Consider the following 19,724-nt stretch of genomic DNA (forward strand, 5'->3'; position numbering starts at 1 on the left):
TTCCTCTACTACTGAAGGTCCTGCTAAAGATAAAAAGGGATGGCGCTAACATCATCCTGATTGCTCCTAGTTGGCCGAGACAGACCTGGTATTCTTACCTAGCACAGCTCGCGATGTGCTTGCCGATCTCTCTCCTGACCTTTCTGCACCTCCTCTCACAGGACAAAGGGCATATCCTGCACCCCAATTTAGGGATTCTCCTCCTCAAAGCATGGTTCCTGCTTGGTTCCAACACCTAGAGAACTCCTGCTCAAGGGAGATACCAGAGTTTCTATTGTACAGTAAAAAGAAGAACAGGAGTACTTGTGGCACCTTAGAGACTAACAAATTTATTAGAGCATAAGCTTTCGTGGACTACAGCCCACTTCTTCGGATGCATAGTATGCATCAGATGCAAGTGGGCTGTAGTCCACGAAAGCTTATGCTCTAATAAATTTGTTAGTCTCTAAGGTGCCACAAGTACTCCTGTTCTTCTTTTTGCGGATACAGACTAACACGGCTGCTACTCTGAAATCTGTTATTGTACAGTAGAAAGTCCTCCACACGACAAACTTACCTGCAGAAATGGTCCAGGTTTCAGATTTGGTGCACGTCCCAACAAATCTCCCCAACATCCGTGACTCTTCCACACATCCGACCTAGATTATGCTCTGATCCTTATGAAGTCAGGATTATCCCTAAACTCTCTTAGGGTCCATCTAGCAGCTATTACAGACTTTCACTCAGCTTTTAGAAGGGTACTCAGTGCTGTCACACCCAAACACTAAAAGGTTCCTTAAGGGTATAATAAACCTTTTCCCTCAACCTGGACTTTCTACCCCCTAAATCTCGTACTGAAAGGGCTGACTAGGCCCCCCTTCAGACCCATAGCCACCTGTTCACTTACATACCTCTCACTGAAAACAGCATTCCTGATAGCAATTACCTTGGCTAGAAGAATAGGAGAGAAAGCAGCTCTGATGGCGCATCCCCCGTACACAGTACTTTTTCCAGACAAGGTTACACTCACTGAATCCAATATTCATCTCTAAGGTAACCTCCCTGCTTCACATGAATCAAATCGATTCACCTTGCAATCTTCTACTTCAAGCCTCACCAAGACAATAGGGAGGCTATACTACATATCCTTGATGTTAGGAGAGCTCTGGCCTTCTACCATGATAGGACAAATGCCTTCAGGAAGTCCCCTAGACTTTTCCTCTCTCTATGGCAGAAAGATCCAAGGGCTCAGCAATATCAGCCCAAAGACTCTCTAAGTGGGTCTCGAATTGTATCAGACAAATTTGTAACATGACCCCTCCAGAGTCGATCCATACACACTCCACAATATCAATCTCCTCATCTCTCGCCGCCTTCAAGAATGTCCCTATCTCAGAGATCTGTAGAGTGGTGACATGGGCGTCAGACCACACTTTCTCAGAACACTATGCAATCACTGGCGACTCCGCCTCTGATGCCATCTTTGGCTCCACAGTACTGTCATCTGTAACTGATCTGATTCTGAAGTCCCAGCCCTTCAGAAGGGGTACTGCTTGGGGGGGTCACGTACAGTGGAGTACCCACAGGGACACACATCTCGAAGAACCATCGTTACTGCACAAGGTAACTTCTTCAATTTGTGTCCCTATGGGTACTCTGCAACCCCTCCTCCTCCCCTCTACTTCAGAGTTCTTGTCCATGACTCTGCGGTAGAGAAGGAACTGAGGAGGATTAGCCCATATGCACTGACTAGCCTCATGGCACAGCACGAGGAGAGACTACATGTTGGGGCGCAACAGACACTGCTACCAAAGTTCTCCGATCATCAGCGCAGGGATGAAGACACACCTATGGTGGAGCACCCATAGGGACACACATCTCAAAGAACCATAGTTACTGCACACGGTGAGTAACTTCTTCTTTCAGGCATCTCAACAGACCATAGAATGGTTACAGAATGGGATACTTACAGGCATGGCAATGTAAGGTTATTATTTTTAAGAAACAGGAATGGCCCTAGCAAAAAAGATCTGTAGTTTTTACTCTTAAAAGATATTCTTTACTGTTTACATGTCCTGCTTGCCTTTTTGAGCACCATGTGGTGATGTTAAGGGGAACTATGCTGCTGGCATACACTCCGTCATTAACAAATACACATTGCTAACTGGGGCTTCTCATAACTTTTGCATTGGTTCCTTGAGCAGAATTTCCTCCTATTGCTGTATTAATAAACGTTAAAATGGTGCCCAAAACTTATTGGGCTTAAGATCGGTTTCTGTCTTGTCTGCGTCTACTGCAGGCTTCGCAGTGGGCTGTCCTTTGGGGGTGCATCAGCTCTTCCGAGTATGGACCCAGAATGTGCTGCTCCTGCTCCAAAGCCTGCTCTGGAACCAGTTTCAGCAACAGAGTGACTTCAGTGTTCCCATTCAGTGCCTGCTGCTTTCTCCCATCAGTCCCCATGCTGGATTCTGGAGCCAGCAGGGCACCATCCTGGCTGACTAGGTCATCATGCATCAGGATTGGCTCCATGCTGGGCACAATGCCCAGCACCCAAACTCCTCATAATACGGGCATGATGTTGGCAAGTTGCGGTTCTGATCTCTGGTTTTACGGTACTTACTCGTGAGCTACTTAATCCGCTCCTTGCACTGGTCACCAATTTGGTAAATTTGCAAAGCTGCCAGCTTCTTCACTATTTGTGAGTATGTGTGGTCATTCCTAGTCCAGTTTTCCTGGCTTTGCACCAGAGATTTAGCAATACTAGGCTGTGCTCTTGTGACCTTGAAGGAGTATGATTTGCAAAAGAGATGTTCTGTTCAGTCTGCATTGCAAACACAGAATGCTCTCTGGTGCATTTGCAACTCAGTGGTCAGAAAGGTTAACACTGACTCACTGAGCTGCTGCACTGCACCAAGGGTGGTGGCTTCCATTTTCAAGATCCTTGGAATAGAGAGGAGAAAAGACGTTGGCCTGTGGGATTGTGGGATACTTTTTGGAGGACTCCCAGGACCTGAGTCAAGCAGGGCTATGTCTACACTACAAAACAATAGGGCTCGAACCCTGGGTCAAGGCTTGACCTGGTCTCAGATCCTCCAGCCCCAAAGGGTCTTAGGACCCTGGGTCGAAGCCCTGAGTTAGCATGATTTGTGTGTGGATAGAAGTGGCGGATAGGCTTGAGCTTGAGTCTGAGCTTGGGCTTACACTGGAGTGTAGATGTACCCGGTGTCGTTCTTATCGGTTACCAGTGGGATACCACAGTTTGCACTCCCCCACCTAATTTTTAAAATCCTCTGTCTTTTGTTAGGGTCTGAGACAAAAACTTGTTTTTGGAGGGAAAAATACTTTTTCATGATTAATTTTACTATGTGTTTTGTTTTGAGGTTTTCATTTTACTTAATTTCTTACGGATTTTTTTGTGGTATCTTTAGGTTACATGAGTGATAAGCTAAGGGGAGCTCTAATCCCATCATTATTACTGTTTCACTTCTTACAGAACTCATCTGTACTAGCAATTTTTTTATTGACTACCCAGTTCTTTATAGAAAGATCTGCTATAACAATATCACCCAGTTTTGTTTATACTTTTGTATATACTTTTAGTAGTTTGAGGGTTTTTTCTGCTGGACACCTAGATTTTTAAAGATATGAAAATGCTGAGGAAAACTAGATACAGCTCAACACTCAATCATATGAAATTCCTAAATATAGGCCACTTATAGGCTAAAAACCAATTAAAATTCAAACACACTCTTTGGTAATGCTATAAACATTTTGGAAGAATAGTTCATATGTAAATTAATATGCAAGAAAAAAAAAGAAACTAAAAGGGTTAATATTTACTAACAGGTATAAGACTTCCTAAGTTGTCAGATGGATTTTCTAGTTTCTCTACCATTCTAGGGTTAGGCTTCAGGAATTTTGGCCTTCCTTTTCAGCCTCTGCTCAAACATCTATCTACTCTTCTGATTCTGGTTTATTGATCTAGAGATTATATGTTTCAGATAGAAAACACATCTTATACCACTATTTAACTAATAAATTGTAATAGACTTCATAGGCACTCTGTACCAAAACAAGAGAGAGTTCATCTAGCATATATGCACAATTCAAAGTATTTTTTAGCCAGATGGCAGTATGCTTCTTTGAAGAAGTCAGCTTCATCCTTACTAATTTTTCTACAGTAGTTCGTAGTACAGTAAAAGCTGTTTTATCAGACATGTTGGGAGAATGGGGGGTAAAAAATGCTGGTTAACTAAGGGTGAGGGAGTTTGAGTTTAGGAGGGGGCTCAGGGCAGCGGCTTGGGGTGGCGGATCCGGGGGGCCGCTCACCTCAGGCGGCTCCCTGCAAGCAGTGACTTCTCCTGGCTGCTCTTAAGCGGAGGCGTGGCAGGCAGCTCTGCGCACTGCCTCCACAGCTCCCATTGGCTAATGGGAGCTGCGTTGCTAGCACTCAGGGCCCCATGCCAACTGGATTATAAACCGGAATTTCAATGAAGATCAGAAATGCTGGTTCATAGAGCTTTCCCGTTGGTGAAGTGCCAGATAAAACAGCTTTTACTGTATATAACAAGGTGTGGCAAATTGCCGGCACTATTATCCCATCTCCTAGGACTGGAAGGGACCTCGAAAGATCATCGAGTCCAGCCCCCTGCCTTCACAAGCAGGACCAAGTACTGTTTTTGCCCCAGATCCCTAAGCAGCCCCCTCAAGGATTGAACTCACAACGCTGGGTTTAGCAGGCCAATGCTCAAACCACTGAGCTATCCCTCCCCCCGTTATGATGGGTCCCGCGCTTTCTCCTCTTGTGGGGGGTTCAGGGTGCTATTTCTCGCCCCTGAACTGGGGTATCAACTGTCCCACTAGTGTCCCAGAAAAGGGGAGTGGAGAGGGAGGGACCCGGGCCCGCCCTCTACTCCGGGTCCCAGCCCAGGGCCCCTAGGGATAGTGGCGAACCACTTGAACTAGCGATTCCTTCTCCTGGGCTACTTCCCTCTCCGGCCCTTCAGCTTGTGGGGCTTCCTGCCCTCTCTCTGCTTGGGCCAAGTTTCTCCCAACACCAAACCGCTCTTTTCCAATCTGCTCTCTGCTTCAACTCCTCCAACTGTCTGATTGAAGCAGGGGGTTTTTATCAGGTGACTAGCTTCAGGTGCTCTAGTTGGCTTAATTGGTTTCAGGTGCTCTAATTAATCTGTAGCAGCCTCTCTTCCTTCTACAGGGAATAAGGCTCTCATCATCCTGGGACTTACATATCTCCCATCTATCACTCTCCTGCTGCCCTCTGGCCATGCTATATCACAAAGGGTAACAGTACTATGCATCCGAAGAAGTGGGCTGTAATCCACGAAAGCTTATGCTATAATAAATCTGTTAGTCTCTAAGGTGCCACAAGTACTCTTGTTCTTTTTGCAGTACTGTTATATCCTCCCTAATAGTTCCTCTAACTACTGACTGACCATATGCATGTTAAAACCTTTCAATTACTAGTAGAAAACATCAGAGACACAGCCGCTGAAATCTTCCTTTACATCAGTGGTGCCCAGACTTTTCTCGTAACACCCCTGTTTACCAGTCATAGAGTCTGTCCAATCCCCCTCCCCCCATTACTGTACAACTGACTCAGCAGAGGAGCTTGGGCTGAAGGCAGAGTTGGTAGCTGAACTGGGGATGGGGGTGGAACTGAGGCTAGAGGCAGAGCTGGCCTGGGGGTGCAGAGGGAATGAGGGCAGAGCTGACCTGGGGACGGAGTGGAGCTGCTTCTGGAGCCAGAGCTGGTCTGGAGCTGGGGCCAGAGCTGTGGCTGTGGGACAAGCAGAACTGCAGCTGGGGGCAGAGTGGAACTTGGGTGCTCCCTCCCCACCCCCCGTGGGAGCTAGCCTGGGCCCTGATGTGTGCCCCCGTACAGTTTGGGGACCACTGCTTTATGCCGATAAATGCTGGGACTTCCTACAGGCTAGCAGATTTGCAGATTCTAATTGTAGTAGCTATTTTCTGTTCAAGCACTAGGTGCTTTTTCCTCAGTAGATTCTCACTAAAAGTCTTTGGCTGTAGTTAAGTGGAGATAGCTGTTCCTGTAAGATTTTTTTGTGTGTGTGTGCATGAGATAAATAGACTTCCAACTTATTTCGTCTTCCAGAGACCTGGCCCATTTGTACAGACTAAATCTCTGGAACGAGAAGGCAGGGGAAGAGAGACTTCAGCAATAACTTACTGGGAAATTTAAATATTTTGCAGAGAGATTCAAGAAGTAGTCTTTCTTTAGCAGTGTCTAGTTCTCTTCGTCTCCCATAGGTATCTCTAACTCAGCTCTTTAGTGCAAGAAAGAGACCATTGGTTTAGGAAACACTTTTTTTTTTTTTTTTAAGTGCCATTTCAAAACACTTATGCCTTGTCCAAATTGGCCAGGGAAATGGTTAACTGTAACTGGTTTGCACCTTTTTATAAGCAGTTCTCTAGCATTACTTTATTCTTGGTATAGATGGGGCTGTATTTCTCACTTTCTTTATTGGGGTCATATTTCTCCTTTTCTTTCTTATGCTATGACTGGATTCTAACCAAGTACTAGATATTTATTTTTGTACAAGTGTCAGAAAACCTTACATCAAATTTTGACTGGGTGCTAATTTCCTGTTCTGTTTTGTACTCCTACGTGATTCTTCTAAGTGTGTTTTTTTTCATCCTCCCTTTCATTCTGTGTCTCTGTATTTACAGACCCTACATAACCCAAGAGGCTTTTAGTTTTAAACGCAGACATCAACATTTGTTGAATAACCAAATCTAGTGATTCTGAAGATTGCAGATCAATTTCATTTTCTCTTAGAATGCAATTGGAGTTACCTTAAAGCAGGCCTGCCCACCCCCTAAATCAGGGATCGGCAACCTTTGGCACGCGGCTTGCCAGGGTAAGCCCCTGGCCGGGCTGGTTTATTTACCTGCCGCATCCACAGATTTGTCTGATCTCGGATCCCACGGGCCGCGGTTCGCTGCTCCAGGCCAATGGGGGCCTCAGCCAGTGGGAGCTGCGATCAGCCAAACCTGCGGAAGCAGCAGGTAATCAAACCAGCCCGCCGCGGTGTTTACCCTGGCGAGCCGCGTTCCAAAGGTTGCTGATCCCTGCCCTAAATTTAGATGTAATTAGTTTCTAAAATCTTTTGCATTATATTTTATCTGTACATGATAAACGCTCAAGAGTAGCACACAGGGATTGCCACCTTTTAAACCTATGTTGGGCAATTATTTCTGTGTTCTCTTTGGGCTGCACTTGGAAACAAAGTGAAAATGTCATGTTCTCCTTTGTCCCAGATGTGTTTGCCCAGTTTTGATATTTGATTTTCTTTCTCATCACCCTTCTGTTATGAAAGATGGATACCTGCTGGGAAAGCTTTTGTTTTTGGTGATACTACAGAGGAGCATTGAGAAGCATGCATTAAAGTGTACTTTAATACTTTCTCAGTTGGCTTCAGTATGCCATTTGCCCTCCGAAGTACTGATGTTACTATTGTTGCTTGCCTTTGGAGTTCCTCCTGCCTTACATTCCTCAGGGGGAGGGATAACTCAGTGGTTTGAGCGTTGGCCTGCTAAACCCAGAGTTGTGAGTTCAATCCTTGAGAGGGCCACTTAGGGATCTAGGGCAAAAAATCAGTACTTGGTCCTGCTAGTGGAGGCAGGGGGCTGGACTTGATGACCTTTCAGGCTCCTTTCCAGTTTTAGGAGATGGGTATATCTCCATATATTATTATTATTATATTATTTGTGTTTGTTCTCACTAAATGAAAGATTTAATAAATGTAAAGGTGGTACTTCCATAGTTAAAATGTGGTGAAACTTTCATGCAAGTAATTTACATCCTTACATACAAGGAGCATCAACTGTCACTAGTAATAACTTTCAAGGTGCCATGCTATTGTTTTGACTATCTCTAATTAATACTGATGTATTCTGCTGAATTTGCCATGGAGTCTACCCTTTGCTGCAGAGTATTGCATCAGATCTAAGCTTTCATTTTGCAGGGGGAAAAGTTATTTTAGATCTTAGGATTGCAAAGAGCCTTAAAATATAAACCATGCATGAACCAATGCAATAATACCTGCCTGGATCTGCAGATCACTTGCAAATTATCTCAGAGATATGAAATGCCCTGTTTAGCTCTATGGGTGTTAACATTGAAACCTAAGGATGGCAACTTTGAATGTCAGCATACTAAACTGATGATAATTTTATAGCCGAAATATCTAGCTAATGTACTTGTTCCAGTCTGACATTGTTCCTGGGTGTCAAAAACCTCAAGAGTCTACTTTTCAGCTTCTCCCTGACAACTTCTATGGTGCAGTTATTCATTGTCAGTACACTGAAAATTGAAAATATGGGGTAGAACAAAGATATTTCAATATAAAAAACACAGGGAATACTACATCATTTGTTTTCATAGTGAGATAAGAACCTCCTTATTTAAAGCTTTCCTGAAATGCCCCAGAAACAAGAAGGGCTTTCTCCAGAATTTGCGTCCAGCTTCCTGAAAAGTACACTGGGCTGTGGCAATCCATCTTACAATAAAGACTTCCAAATGGAGTCTCTAGTAAATATACACCAGTGAGAATTGCAAAGTCACCAAAGAGAGTCATATTGTTAAAGAATAGCATTGAATACCTGTGGGTAAATAAACAGATATTCATTTTCTTCCGGGAAGATGTCAAAAATATATCATCCTATAGAACAGTGATATAACTTCATAGTGTTCTGTTTTTTCCCCTACTTTGTACAGTCAGCTGTGAACATCTAATTATAAGAATCTGGAATTATTTTTGTTTAATGTAAATTTCAAATGCAGAAAAACAAAACACTTAGGGGGAAAAAAAAAGAAATATTTTAGAGTTGGAAACAGTGACTCTCCTAAAGGCAGAAAAGAAAAAAAAATTGAAGGAAAAGTAATAGAAAGCTGCCATTTAAAAACCATGCAGTCGCTAATAAATATTCTTGAGACACAAGATAGGTAAGGTAATATCTTTTATTGGAGCAACTTCTCTTGAGAGAGACCAAGTTTCAAGACAGAGCTCTTTTTCAGGTCTGGGAAATGTCACACAGAAAAATTATAAAAGACAAAAAAACCCTATCATTTCTGGGTGAACACTTTTCACAAAGCAATTATAGTTCTCTATATCTGACTTCTCAGTCATCATCCTCAAAGGAAAACTGCACAGCGCCTTCAAAAGACAAGCCTAAGAGCGTAAGTTCATAACTTTGCTAGACCCTAAAAATCATGGATGGAATAGAGACACTGGAATTATGGCTTTTTACAATGGTCTATAACCCATTAAATCCACCCCTCTCTGGTTCTTTTCTTGTGTGCTTTCCCCCCCCCCCCCCGCCCCGTGACTGGAGAGGTATTATCTGGCTACTTCACCTGAAACGGTCCCTCTAAATATGTTTACTTATGCTAAACAATCTTTTCACCTTGTATTTAGTTGTGACACTCTGAGTACATTTCCCAGACCTGAAGAAGAACTCTGTGTAAGCTTGAAAGCTTTTCTCTCTCTCTCCAAGAGAAGTTGGGTCAATAAAATGGTCTCCCCAGGTTTCTGTAATATCCTGGGACCAACAAAGCCATGACAACATAGCATACAATACATATTCTTGTAAACTTGCATCCTTCCTCACCACAGCAGATGAAATAAGGGATAGTTAACTATGATATAATTAAAAGGAACATTTTAAGACAACATAAATTGGGAGTAGTTAATGCGCCTCTTCAGTGTTGCCTGGAAGGCGGGTGCAATACCTTTGGACTGGCAAACTGGGGTGGTGGTCCCGATCTTTAAGGAAGGATACCAGAGGGTGTGTTCCAACTATAGGGGGATCACACTCCTCAGCCTCCTTGGCAAAGCCTATGCCAGGGTGCTTGAGGGGAGGTTACGCTCATTAGTTGTACCTCGGATTCAGGAGGAACAATGCGGATTCTGTCCTGGCCTTGGAACAACTGACCAGCTCTTTGTTCTCTTGCAGATACTCAAGGGATTGTGGGAGTTTGCTAATCCAGTCTACCTTTGTTTTGTAGACCTGGAGAAGTCCTATGACTGCATTCCCTTAGATGTCTTGTGGGAAGTGCTGCTGGGAGTATAAGCTGCCAGTGCTGCTTTTGCGTGCTATCCGGTCCCTCTGCTCTCAGAGTGAGAGTTGTGTTTGTATTCTTGGCATTAAGTTGAGTTCGTTCAAGGTGAGTGATGGACTCCACCAAAGGTGCATCTTGTCCCCACTCCTGTTCGGTACGGTAGCATCTCTGCTCTTTGCAGATGAAGATGTCCTTCTTGCTTCTTCAGACTGTGATCTCCGAATGTTTTGCAGCTGAGTGTGAAGCGGCTGGGATGAGAATCAGCACCTCCAAATAAGAGGTCATGGTCCTCTCCTAGAAGAAAGTGGACTGCTCTCTCTAGGTGCTGTAGGGGCTGCTACGTTTAGTGGAAGAGTTTAAATATCTAGGGGTCTTGTTCACGAGTGATGGCAAGTTGGGAGCATGAGATCAACTGGCGGATTGGTGTGGTGGTGGCAGTGATGCGGGCACTGTGCTGATCCATGGTGGTGAAGCGGGAGCTGAGTTCTTGGACAAAGATCTCAGTTTACAGGTTGCTGAAAGAACGAGATTGCGGGTACAAGCACAGAAATGAAGTTTCTCCGCAGGGTGACTGGGCTTACTCTCTGAGACAGGGTGAGGAGCTCGGCTATTTGGGAGGTCCTTGGAGTAGAGCCACTCCTCCTCTGGATCAAGAGGAGCTAGTTGAGGTGGTTTGGGCACCTGTTAAGGATGCCCCCTGGGAGGCTTCCATTGGAACTTTTCCAGAAACGTCGCATTGGGTGGAGGCCTTGAGGCCGACCCAGTACGTGCTGGAGGGATTATATCTCTTGGCTGGCCTGGGAATGGTGGGGAATCCCCCAGGAGGAGCTGGAACATGTTGCGGAGGAAAAATAGGTCGGGTCTTCCCTATTCTCCATGCTGCTGCCGCGACCTTTGCTAGGAAAAACGGCCTAAAGGAAGAAGAAGAAGAAGAAGATGATAAATTGGGGGAAGTTTCAGATACATGGAGCAACAAAAATAGTGACTCTCCAGCTGTAGATGGTGTGAGGAGGGAGAAGAAAACAACAGAGAAAAGGCCCTCACTAAAGAGAAACTGAGCTTGGTGGAACATCTCCATAGAGATGTTTGAAATCCAGAAGACCATTTTGATTTAACTTTGGAGGTGGATTACAATGCCATTTATGGTTGAGGATAGGGGTGCTATAACTCTATTCTTCAAAGCTAAAGAGTAGTCAGTGACTTCATTTTAGACCTCATGCGAGAAAGTGGGAATTTGTTGGTGTTAGGCCATAAAAAGGGAATGTCAGTAATCGAAGTGGGGACACAAGAAAATTTTACTCTCAACTTGATGTCAGTTTCATTTGTCTGGATGTAATAAGATAACTTTGATACTGCATCCGATCAGTTCCAAAATTTCAGGGAATGTTCCAGCTTTGTTTAAATCATACAGAAAGAGTGCATCAAAGATTGGGTACGATGGATTCTAGTATTGTTGTAGCATCATATGGAGGAAATGTGAGTAAGCATTTTATAGTCATTATAACATAGGGGTAGGCTCTCTTATGTTCAAATATGGGCACCCATGTTGCTAATAATTACAAATAGAATTTACTTTATGCAGATGAGTAGTCTCACTGATTACTCATGTTCATAAAGTGATTTGTGTCTAAATGTTTGAAGGACTGGGGACTTTGGCTGGAAAAGTCACCTCATGAACTTAAGTATGTCACTTGGGTAGAGAATTTCAGAGACAGAAAGGGGAGACAGTTGCCTAACACCCATTCAAAATGGGAACCTAACTCACTTTTATTACTTTTGTTGAAGATCTTCTTCCTTGTTGTTCAATGTGCCTATCAACACAATTCTCTAGAAATCAGATGTTGTCTCTGAGGAGTTGTATTTTATTTTAGTACTTTATTTACATAGAACAAGTATAAGTAACCCTATATTTTCTATTGTGTTTTAGGGTGCCAAATTTGGACATCCAGTTGGATTAGCCCTGGCTCCCCAACGTTCGTCTGTTCGGAGATCATTTGGAAGATCTAAGCGATTTAGCATTACTCGTTCCCTGGATGATCTTGAGGTAATTAAGCTTACATAAAACATTATATTAAACTTTTAAATGATTCATGGAGAGTAATATTTTAGTAATTTTGCCAATGATACAGGATCTGTGGAAGCAACAAATACAGTGCTGAGAGTTGCCTGACTACTACGGAACAGATGCTCAATCAGCAAGGGGAGCTAGAGGGAGAGGAGGTTGAAGGAGGCTTCATTCCTTCCTCTCTTCTAGTGCTGTCTCCCCAATGACTGCTTTATGGGGGGAGGGGGGGAGGAGGAAGGAGAGAAAGATGGGACACCAACTAATCTACCTGTCTCTTCCAATTTGGAAGTAAGAAAGGTACTTCAGAAGTGGGAGCAAAAAGACTGAGATAGAGCCCTTGGCATGGGGGGAGGAAGGAATGGGAAGCAACACAAAGCCCCTGGCATGAAGGGAAGAATGGGGGATCCTGGTTTGGATGTGTGGGGGAAAAAGAAATAATTGGGGCACATGAAGTCCCAGGCATAGGTGGGCAATTGCGGGCAGGCAAATGGAGTCTTGAGTGTGGGGGTGAGAAAAAGGGGGAATCAGAAAATGGAGGGATGCAATGGTGTGTTGATGCAATGAGTGCTCAGTCTACAGAAGCAATGAACTGTGCGACCCTATAGTCCAATTATTCATTACTTTATTTCTCTCTTCCCAAATATCTGTTTATTTCTCAAATATTTTGAAGCAAGAAAAAAGCAAAAATTCTTTATTGAGAACAATATCTATATTCCTGTCTGAAGTTTTAAAATAATGTGATTTTTTTTTTAAAACCATATACTCAGAAGTTTAAAACGGTAGGCCGTCTTTTAAACATCAAAGCAAAATAATCTGAGTGGAGACCCACTGTGAGAAATATTAGCCCGGGCAGTAATTTAAAAAACGTCATAATTGAACGAAAAAAAAAAGTGTTTGGAATGGAAGTGTCTAGTTCTAAATATAGTCGTATTACTGCAGCACTATAATTCAGTATTATAATCACCAAACAACCATTATTTCTACTAAAGTAGAACAGAATACAGTCTTCAGTACTGATGAGCAGGATAAGTTGTATTCCATGTAGTTTCTTGTACATGGGTATTTTGAATGTAGCTCAGTCAGTTTAATCAACTGAGTTTTTGTTAGCCCATTTTGTAAGAGTATGAGTTTGTTCCAATGTGTTTGGGTAATATTTCCTCTCTCAGGCCATTTTGCCTGGTGCTATGTACCAACTGTCTGCCTGGTTTCCTTCCCCAAATGTGGTCGTATGATTCCTTTCGGATTCTCTGTTGTTAAAGGAGCTATTTAAATGTAAAATATTGTATGTATATACTGTTATAACTAATTTGAAAATATTCTGCCTCTTGCCTTCAAAAAAAGTCATTCAGAGATTTAAACATGAATAAACAATATTCTTATGAGGTCAGAACAGGTGCCTGCTTACTTGCAGAAACCAGTTTATGCATTGGCAGAAATGGTAAATTTTTATATTCTAACTTTGACTCGTAGAATTTATTCCTTAGATGATATTTTTATTGGCAGATATTTTGAACAAGTTTACTATTAACTTGCAGAGAGGGAAGAAGAGATTGGGAGGGAACCAAGTAAATGCACAATAATTCCAAGACTATGTAGTGTTACAGAAAATGATGTATAGAGTACCAAACATATGGCTGTAGTCCAAACCTTTTTGATAATTCTGGGTCCTGGGAGTTGCAGTCATTCACAAAGGGCAGAATATAGTCCATTATCTCTTACAAATCAGAGACAAATTCTGTCCAAGCATTATGTATGGTAATTGCTAGCAATATCTTAGCAGTCAGATCTTCACAAAAAGACACCTAGAAATTTGATTTTCATGGGATAACAAGAAAGGGGGCTGGTTGTGTCTGCCTGTACAAGAGGGGGTCCTCAAAATAGCCAAAGACTTGTGGCAGACCTCCTCCTCCATCCCTCCGTCTTTGAAATGGGCTGAGAAAAAAGTACTTTGTGCTGGCCAAAGGTTTTGAATACCTTTATACCTATCCGCCCCGGGCTCGTTGGTTGTGTCTGTGGCCAACGAGAAAGACAAGCGGGTCCACCTCCTTGACTCCCAAAAACAAAGAGTCCAAAAAACTCGATTTATTTGGGAGAAAATCTGGGCCTGTTAATAAACACAGAGAAGTCCACGTTAACGCCAGTCCAATGCATAGAGTTTATTGGAGCGGTTCTTGACTCTATGCGAGCCACGGTCTTCCGTCCAGTAACGTGCTTTCAGGCCATGTCGGGCTTGATCGCCCACATAAAGAGCCATCCTCTCACTACAGCCCACATGTGCCTACAGCTAATGGGCCACATGACCGTGTGCATGTACGTGGTCAGCCATGCCCGACTTCATCTACAGCCTGTGCAGGCGTGGCTGGCTTTGGTCTATATCCCCAGCAGAAACACACCAGACCACGTCCTCCTGTCCTTGGACTGGTGGCTGGATCCCAAGTCGGTGCTGCAGTGGGTTCCCTTTGTGACCCTATCTCCATCGCTCACCCTGGTCTCGGAGGCGTCGGACCTGGGCTGGCGAGCTCATCTGGGCGAGCTCAGCACCCAGGGCCTCTGGCTACACAGCGATCTGGCCCTTCATATCAACGTCAGGGAGCTCAGAGTGGTTCGCCTGGCATGCCAGGTGTTCTTGCCCCACCTGAAGGGCAGGGTGGTGCAGATCCTGACAGACAATACAGCCGCAATGTATTACATCAACAGGCAGGGTGGTGGCATATTTTTGGCCCTTTGTCAGGAGGCGCTCAGCCTCTGAGACTTTTATGTGTGTCAGGCCATTCATCTGGTGGTCTCCCACCTGCCTGGAACCAGGAACGTCCTAGCGAATCACCTCAGCAGGACCTTCTTGTCTCGCCACGAATGGTCTCTTCATCCGGAGGTGGTCAGCCTAATCTTCTATGGGTGGGGGACTTCCCAGTGGACCTGTTTGCATCCAGGTGGAACAGAAAGTACCACGTGTTCTGTTCTCTGCAGGGCATGGACAAGGGCTTCCTGTTGGCCTTCCTGATTCCGTCGTCAGGAGCGCTGATGTACTCCTTCCCGCCAGTACTGTTAATCCACAAGGTATTGCTGAAGGTGAAGCAAGACAGAGCATCTGTTATCCTCATAGCCCCAGCGTGGCCTTGTCAACACTAATTTGGCATGCTGCTGAGTTTTTCAGCAGCCACCCTGTTGCAGCTACCTCTTTGGCCGGATCCGCTCTCCCAGAACCACTGCCACCTGCTGCACCTGAACCTGGCATTGCTGCACTTGACTGCTTGGCTGCTGTGTGGTTGAGTATGGATGAATGGGAGTGCTCTGCTGGTGCCCAACAGGTCCTGCTGGGCAGCAGCAAACTGTCCACCAGGCTACATATGCGGCAAAGTGGAAGCAGTTCATATGTTGGGCCTCGGACCAACACATTCATGCAGAAGAGACCCTGCTGCAGGACATCCTGGACTATTTACTGCACCTTAAGCTCCAGGGTCTGTCACCATCTTTGATCAAGGTGCACCTGGAGGCCATTTTGGTGTTCAAGCCTCCGTTTCAAGGCCAGTTGGTCTTCGCCCATCCCATGATGGCGTTGTTCCTGAAAGGTCTGGAGCATCTTTAACCTCATGTCTGGGACCTGTCTCTTGTGTTGTTGAGGCTCATGGATCCCCCCTTCGAATCCTTGGCTTCCTGCTCCTCCCTCCTTCTCTCCTAGAAGGTTTCCTTCTTGGTTGCTATAACTTCGGTCTGTAGGATGTCTGAGATCAGGGTGCTCAAGTTGGAGCCACCTTTACAGTCTTTTGTAAGGACAAGGTCCAGCTGCATCCGCACCCGGCTTTTTTGCCCAAGGTCATCTCCCAGTTCCACACTGGTCAAGACATTTACTTACCGGTTCTTTGTCCAAAGCCTCATGCGATGGAGGAAGAACCCTGGCCAGACACTCTCACACACCCCGCCCTCTCCAGAGCCCAACTGTGGGTCCCTCGCCCGCCCCCACAGTCCAGACACTCACATGCACTCCCTACCCCCACCCCTCAGAGCCCAGCAGCGGGATGCCTCCTAACCCAGACACCCACACCCCTTCCCCCTCAGCCCAGACACTCGCACCTCCTCCCTCCCAGACCCCAGCTGTGGTGCCTCCCCAGCCTAGATACTCACACCCTCTCCCCTTCAGAGACCAGGGATACAGAGGGAGAAACAGCCTGATGCTGGGTCCTGGGCTTGTATGGAGTTTCCTGCATGCTGTCTCTTTCCTTCAGAGCATGCTGAGAACTGCAGCAGCTGGAAATCCTCCAGCTCCCTCCCCTTCCCCCCAGCAGTATCTTCTACTTGCGAGCTGTGCTCTGCTGGGTCCAGTGGCCCTAGTGGTGGCCAGCAGCTCTGCAGCCCATTTCCGTGGAGGAAAAGGAAATTCTGCACAAAACCCATGAATTTCTGCACAAATTCTGCATGGGCAATGGTGCAGAATTCCCCCCCCCCTTAGTAATGGCATTAGTAGTTGTAGCAGCTATAACTAAGCTCAGGTACACTTTCACAGCTCAAGAGTCCTCCTGAGATCTGTAGCTACATGTGTATGAAGGAGTGTTTCTTTGATGGATCAATGGTGTGGTCATGTGGGAACTGTGGTGTGGAAGGGCCGGGTGGGAGAAATGGGGACAAGGAGATAATTGGGTAAGAGGTATAATGGGGGCATATCCAGCAGGCAGAAATTGAGAAGAAATTATTAAACATAAACAATAGATAACTGTTTTGAAATAAAATGAAAAAAGTCAGTTTGACAGATGTAGCAATATCCTTGGATATCCTTATTGAATTAAGTTTAAGTATCTTTGGAGTCAATTGTATTAAATTAGATGAAGATTTCTAACCATCAGAGGAGTGAAGTTCTGGAACAGGCTTCCAAGGTTTAAAACCAGTTTCAGCTTGGAAAAGAGGAGACTAAGGGGGGATATGATAGAGATATATAAAATAAAATAATGAGTGATGTGGAGAAAGTGAATAAGGGAAAGTTCTTCACTTCTTCCCATAATATAAGAAGTAGGGGCCACCAAATGAAATTAATGGGCAGCAGGTTTAAAACAAATGGAAGTTCTTCACACAGCGCACAGTCAACTTGTGGAACTCCTTGCCTGAGGAGGTTGTGAAGGCTAGGACTATAGTTAAAAGAGAAGTGGATAAATTCATGGAGGTTAAGTCCATTAATGGCTATTAGCCAGTATGGGTAAGAAATGGTGTCCCTAGCCTCTGTTTGTCAGAGAGTGGTGATGAACGGCAGGAGAGAGATCACAGAGATCGTTACCTGTTAGGTTCACTCGCTCTGGGGCACCTGTTAGGTTCACTCGCTCTGGGGCACCTGGCATTGGCCACTGTCGGTAGACCTATGGCCATTCTTATGTTCTTAAACTAGTGTAAATGGTGAATTCCCTGTAACCTGAAGTCTTGAAGCATGATTTGAGAACTTCAGTAACTCAGCCAGAGGTTCGGGGTTTGTTTAAGGAGTCGGTGAGGTTCTGTGGCTTGCAGTGTGCAGGAGGTCAGACTAGATGATCATGATGGTCCCATCTAAGCTTAAAGTCTAAGAGTCATAGGTGTTCTGTATTATTGTGGGCCTGAATGACTGAACAATGTGGCAGACAGTAATGGACTCTTGAGACAATACGCATGAAGTGGATTTCTTGGGCAATATCTAGAGGGTGGGGAATGCAAATTTCCCTCCCCCTTAATTCCCCACCAGAGCCTTTTGAAAATCCCCTGAGGAAGGGATCATTGTCTACTGATCACCTGTTCCTGGAATCTGAAGATCAAAAACCCAGGCTGTATAAAGAAAACACTAACCTATACGAACTTGTAACCACAGAAAAATCCCTTGGTGGGGTTTGAAGGACTGACTTCTATTAGAGACCCTGCTGGAGCAGGGGTGTGTGGGTGTATGATTTCTGGTGAGCTTACTAGCATGTGAGTAGGTTCTTTTATTGTTTTTAATATATTTTCTCTAATGCTTTCACCTTAAGAATAAATGTATTTTGGTTAGAGAGAACTGGGTGTAACTTATAACTACTGGCAATTATTCTATTCATAAGCCTTCAAAGAGAAAACAAAGTGTAGACGCTGGCCTGTTTAGGCAGTCTGGCTTGCTGACAATTTTGCAGTGTAGGCAGGGAACTCTGCAGCCTGGGTAAATCCCAGTCAAGAGGACAGAGATGCAGGTCTCCTCCCAAGAGAGGTGATGGCTAGGAGCTGGGATCCCAAAAGTGAGTGCCCCCTTGATGAACTGTGAAGGTGGAATACGGGTCAGTTGCCCGGAACTCTGACAGCCAAGATTAAACACACAGTAATTAAAACCAGTGGTAGTTAATTAACATTAACTCTTGTTCTTGTTCTGTTAAATGCCACTGTCTTTTTTTACTTTGTTTTTAATCCTGGCCTATTGTCATTTAAAAAAAATAATTAGTTCACTTTTAAAAATTATTTAATGGGTTTCAATCATTGCCTATTAAATCTTGAATGCCCACTTCGTCAGAACATGTGTCTGACGAAGTGGGCATTCACCCACGATAGCTTATGCTCCAATACATCTGTTAGTCTTTAAGGTGCCATAGGACTCTTTGTTGCTTTTTACAGATCCAGACTAACACGGCTACCCCTCTGATATTAAATCTTGAAAAACTCTCTCTCTTCTGTCCTCCCTCTTTCTGATTGTCTGTGAGCTCTAGGCCACCTGTCCCACCCTGCATCTCAAATGTAGCCCTGTAAGTCCTCCCCCTATGCTGCCCACCCCACCCCATAGATTCATGCTCTGTGTGCGTTCTTGTCGGGGGGGGGGGGCGGAAAGGGGAGGGATTCCCAAGACTTAACAGCTGGTCAAACATCCCAAGTTTCGTGAAAGTAACCTTAAAATTAGTGTTCTTTAAACTTTAAATATCTTAAACTCAGATGCTCACCCCTTGCAAGGTATGTGTGCCCTCAACTGGCACTCCTCATGTTGCAGGAATGGGCTCACAGTTTGTAAGATTGAGCCATTTTCCACAGGAAACAAATGGCCAAAGCTGAGATCCTGAAGAAAAGGACATTTCTCTTTGATTGATATCACAACTAAAAATTGTCTTTCCAAATACAAGATATGACAAACTATATTTTCACCATCAAGAAGAAAAATTGTAAAATACAGACAAGATTCAAAACGTCAGTTGCTTTGGAACAAGAGCTGAACACATGGCTAGTTTAAACTGTACTGTACTGTTAAGCAAATAGATACCAACTGAAATTTATTAAATATTTTTGGATGTTTTTCTACATTTTAAAATATATTGATTTCAATTACAACGGAATACAAAGTGTATAGTGCTCACTTTATCATTTTTAAACAGCCAATATTTGTAATAAAAATAATATAAACAAAAGAAATAATATTTTTCAATTCACCTCATACAAGCACTGCAGTGAAATCTCTTTATTGTGAAACTGCAACTTACAAATGTAGATTTTTTTTTTTGGTTACATAACTGCACTCAAAAACAAAACAATTTAAAACTTGAGAGCCTACAAATCCACTTAGTCCTACCTCTTGTTCAGCCAATCGCTAAGACAAACAAGTTTGTTTACATTTACTGGAGA

General features: G+C 44.2%; 1 protein-coding gene across 2 annotated transcripts in view; it reads left to right on the forward strand.

Moving 5' to 3' along the window:
- RGS12 (regulator of G protein signaling 12) overlaps positions 1–19,724 on the forward strand; it is a 180,449-nt gene that overhangs the window by 37,487 nt on the left and 123,238 nt on the right. For both annotated transcript variants that reach the window (XM_054030685.1, XM_054030686.1), the window contains exon 3: positions 12,009–12,125. In XM_054030685.1, the coding sequence (XP_053886660.1) occupies positions 12,009–12,125 (117 nt within the window). The remainder of the gene's footprint in view (positions 1–12,008; positions 12,126–19,724) is intronic.

Source organism: Malaclemys terrapin, chromosome 5 (genome assembly GCF_027887155.1).
Source record: "Malaclemys terrapin pileata isolate rMalTer1 chromosome 5, rMalTer1.hap1, whole genome shotgun sequence".
Taxonomy (NCBI): Eukaryota; Metazoa; Chordata; order Testudines; family Emydidae; genus Malaclemys; species Malaclemys terrapin.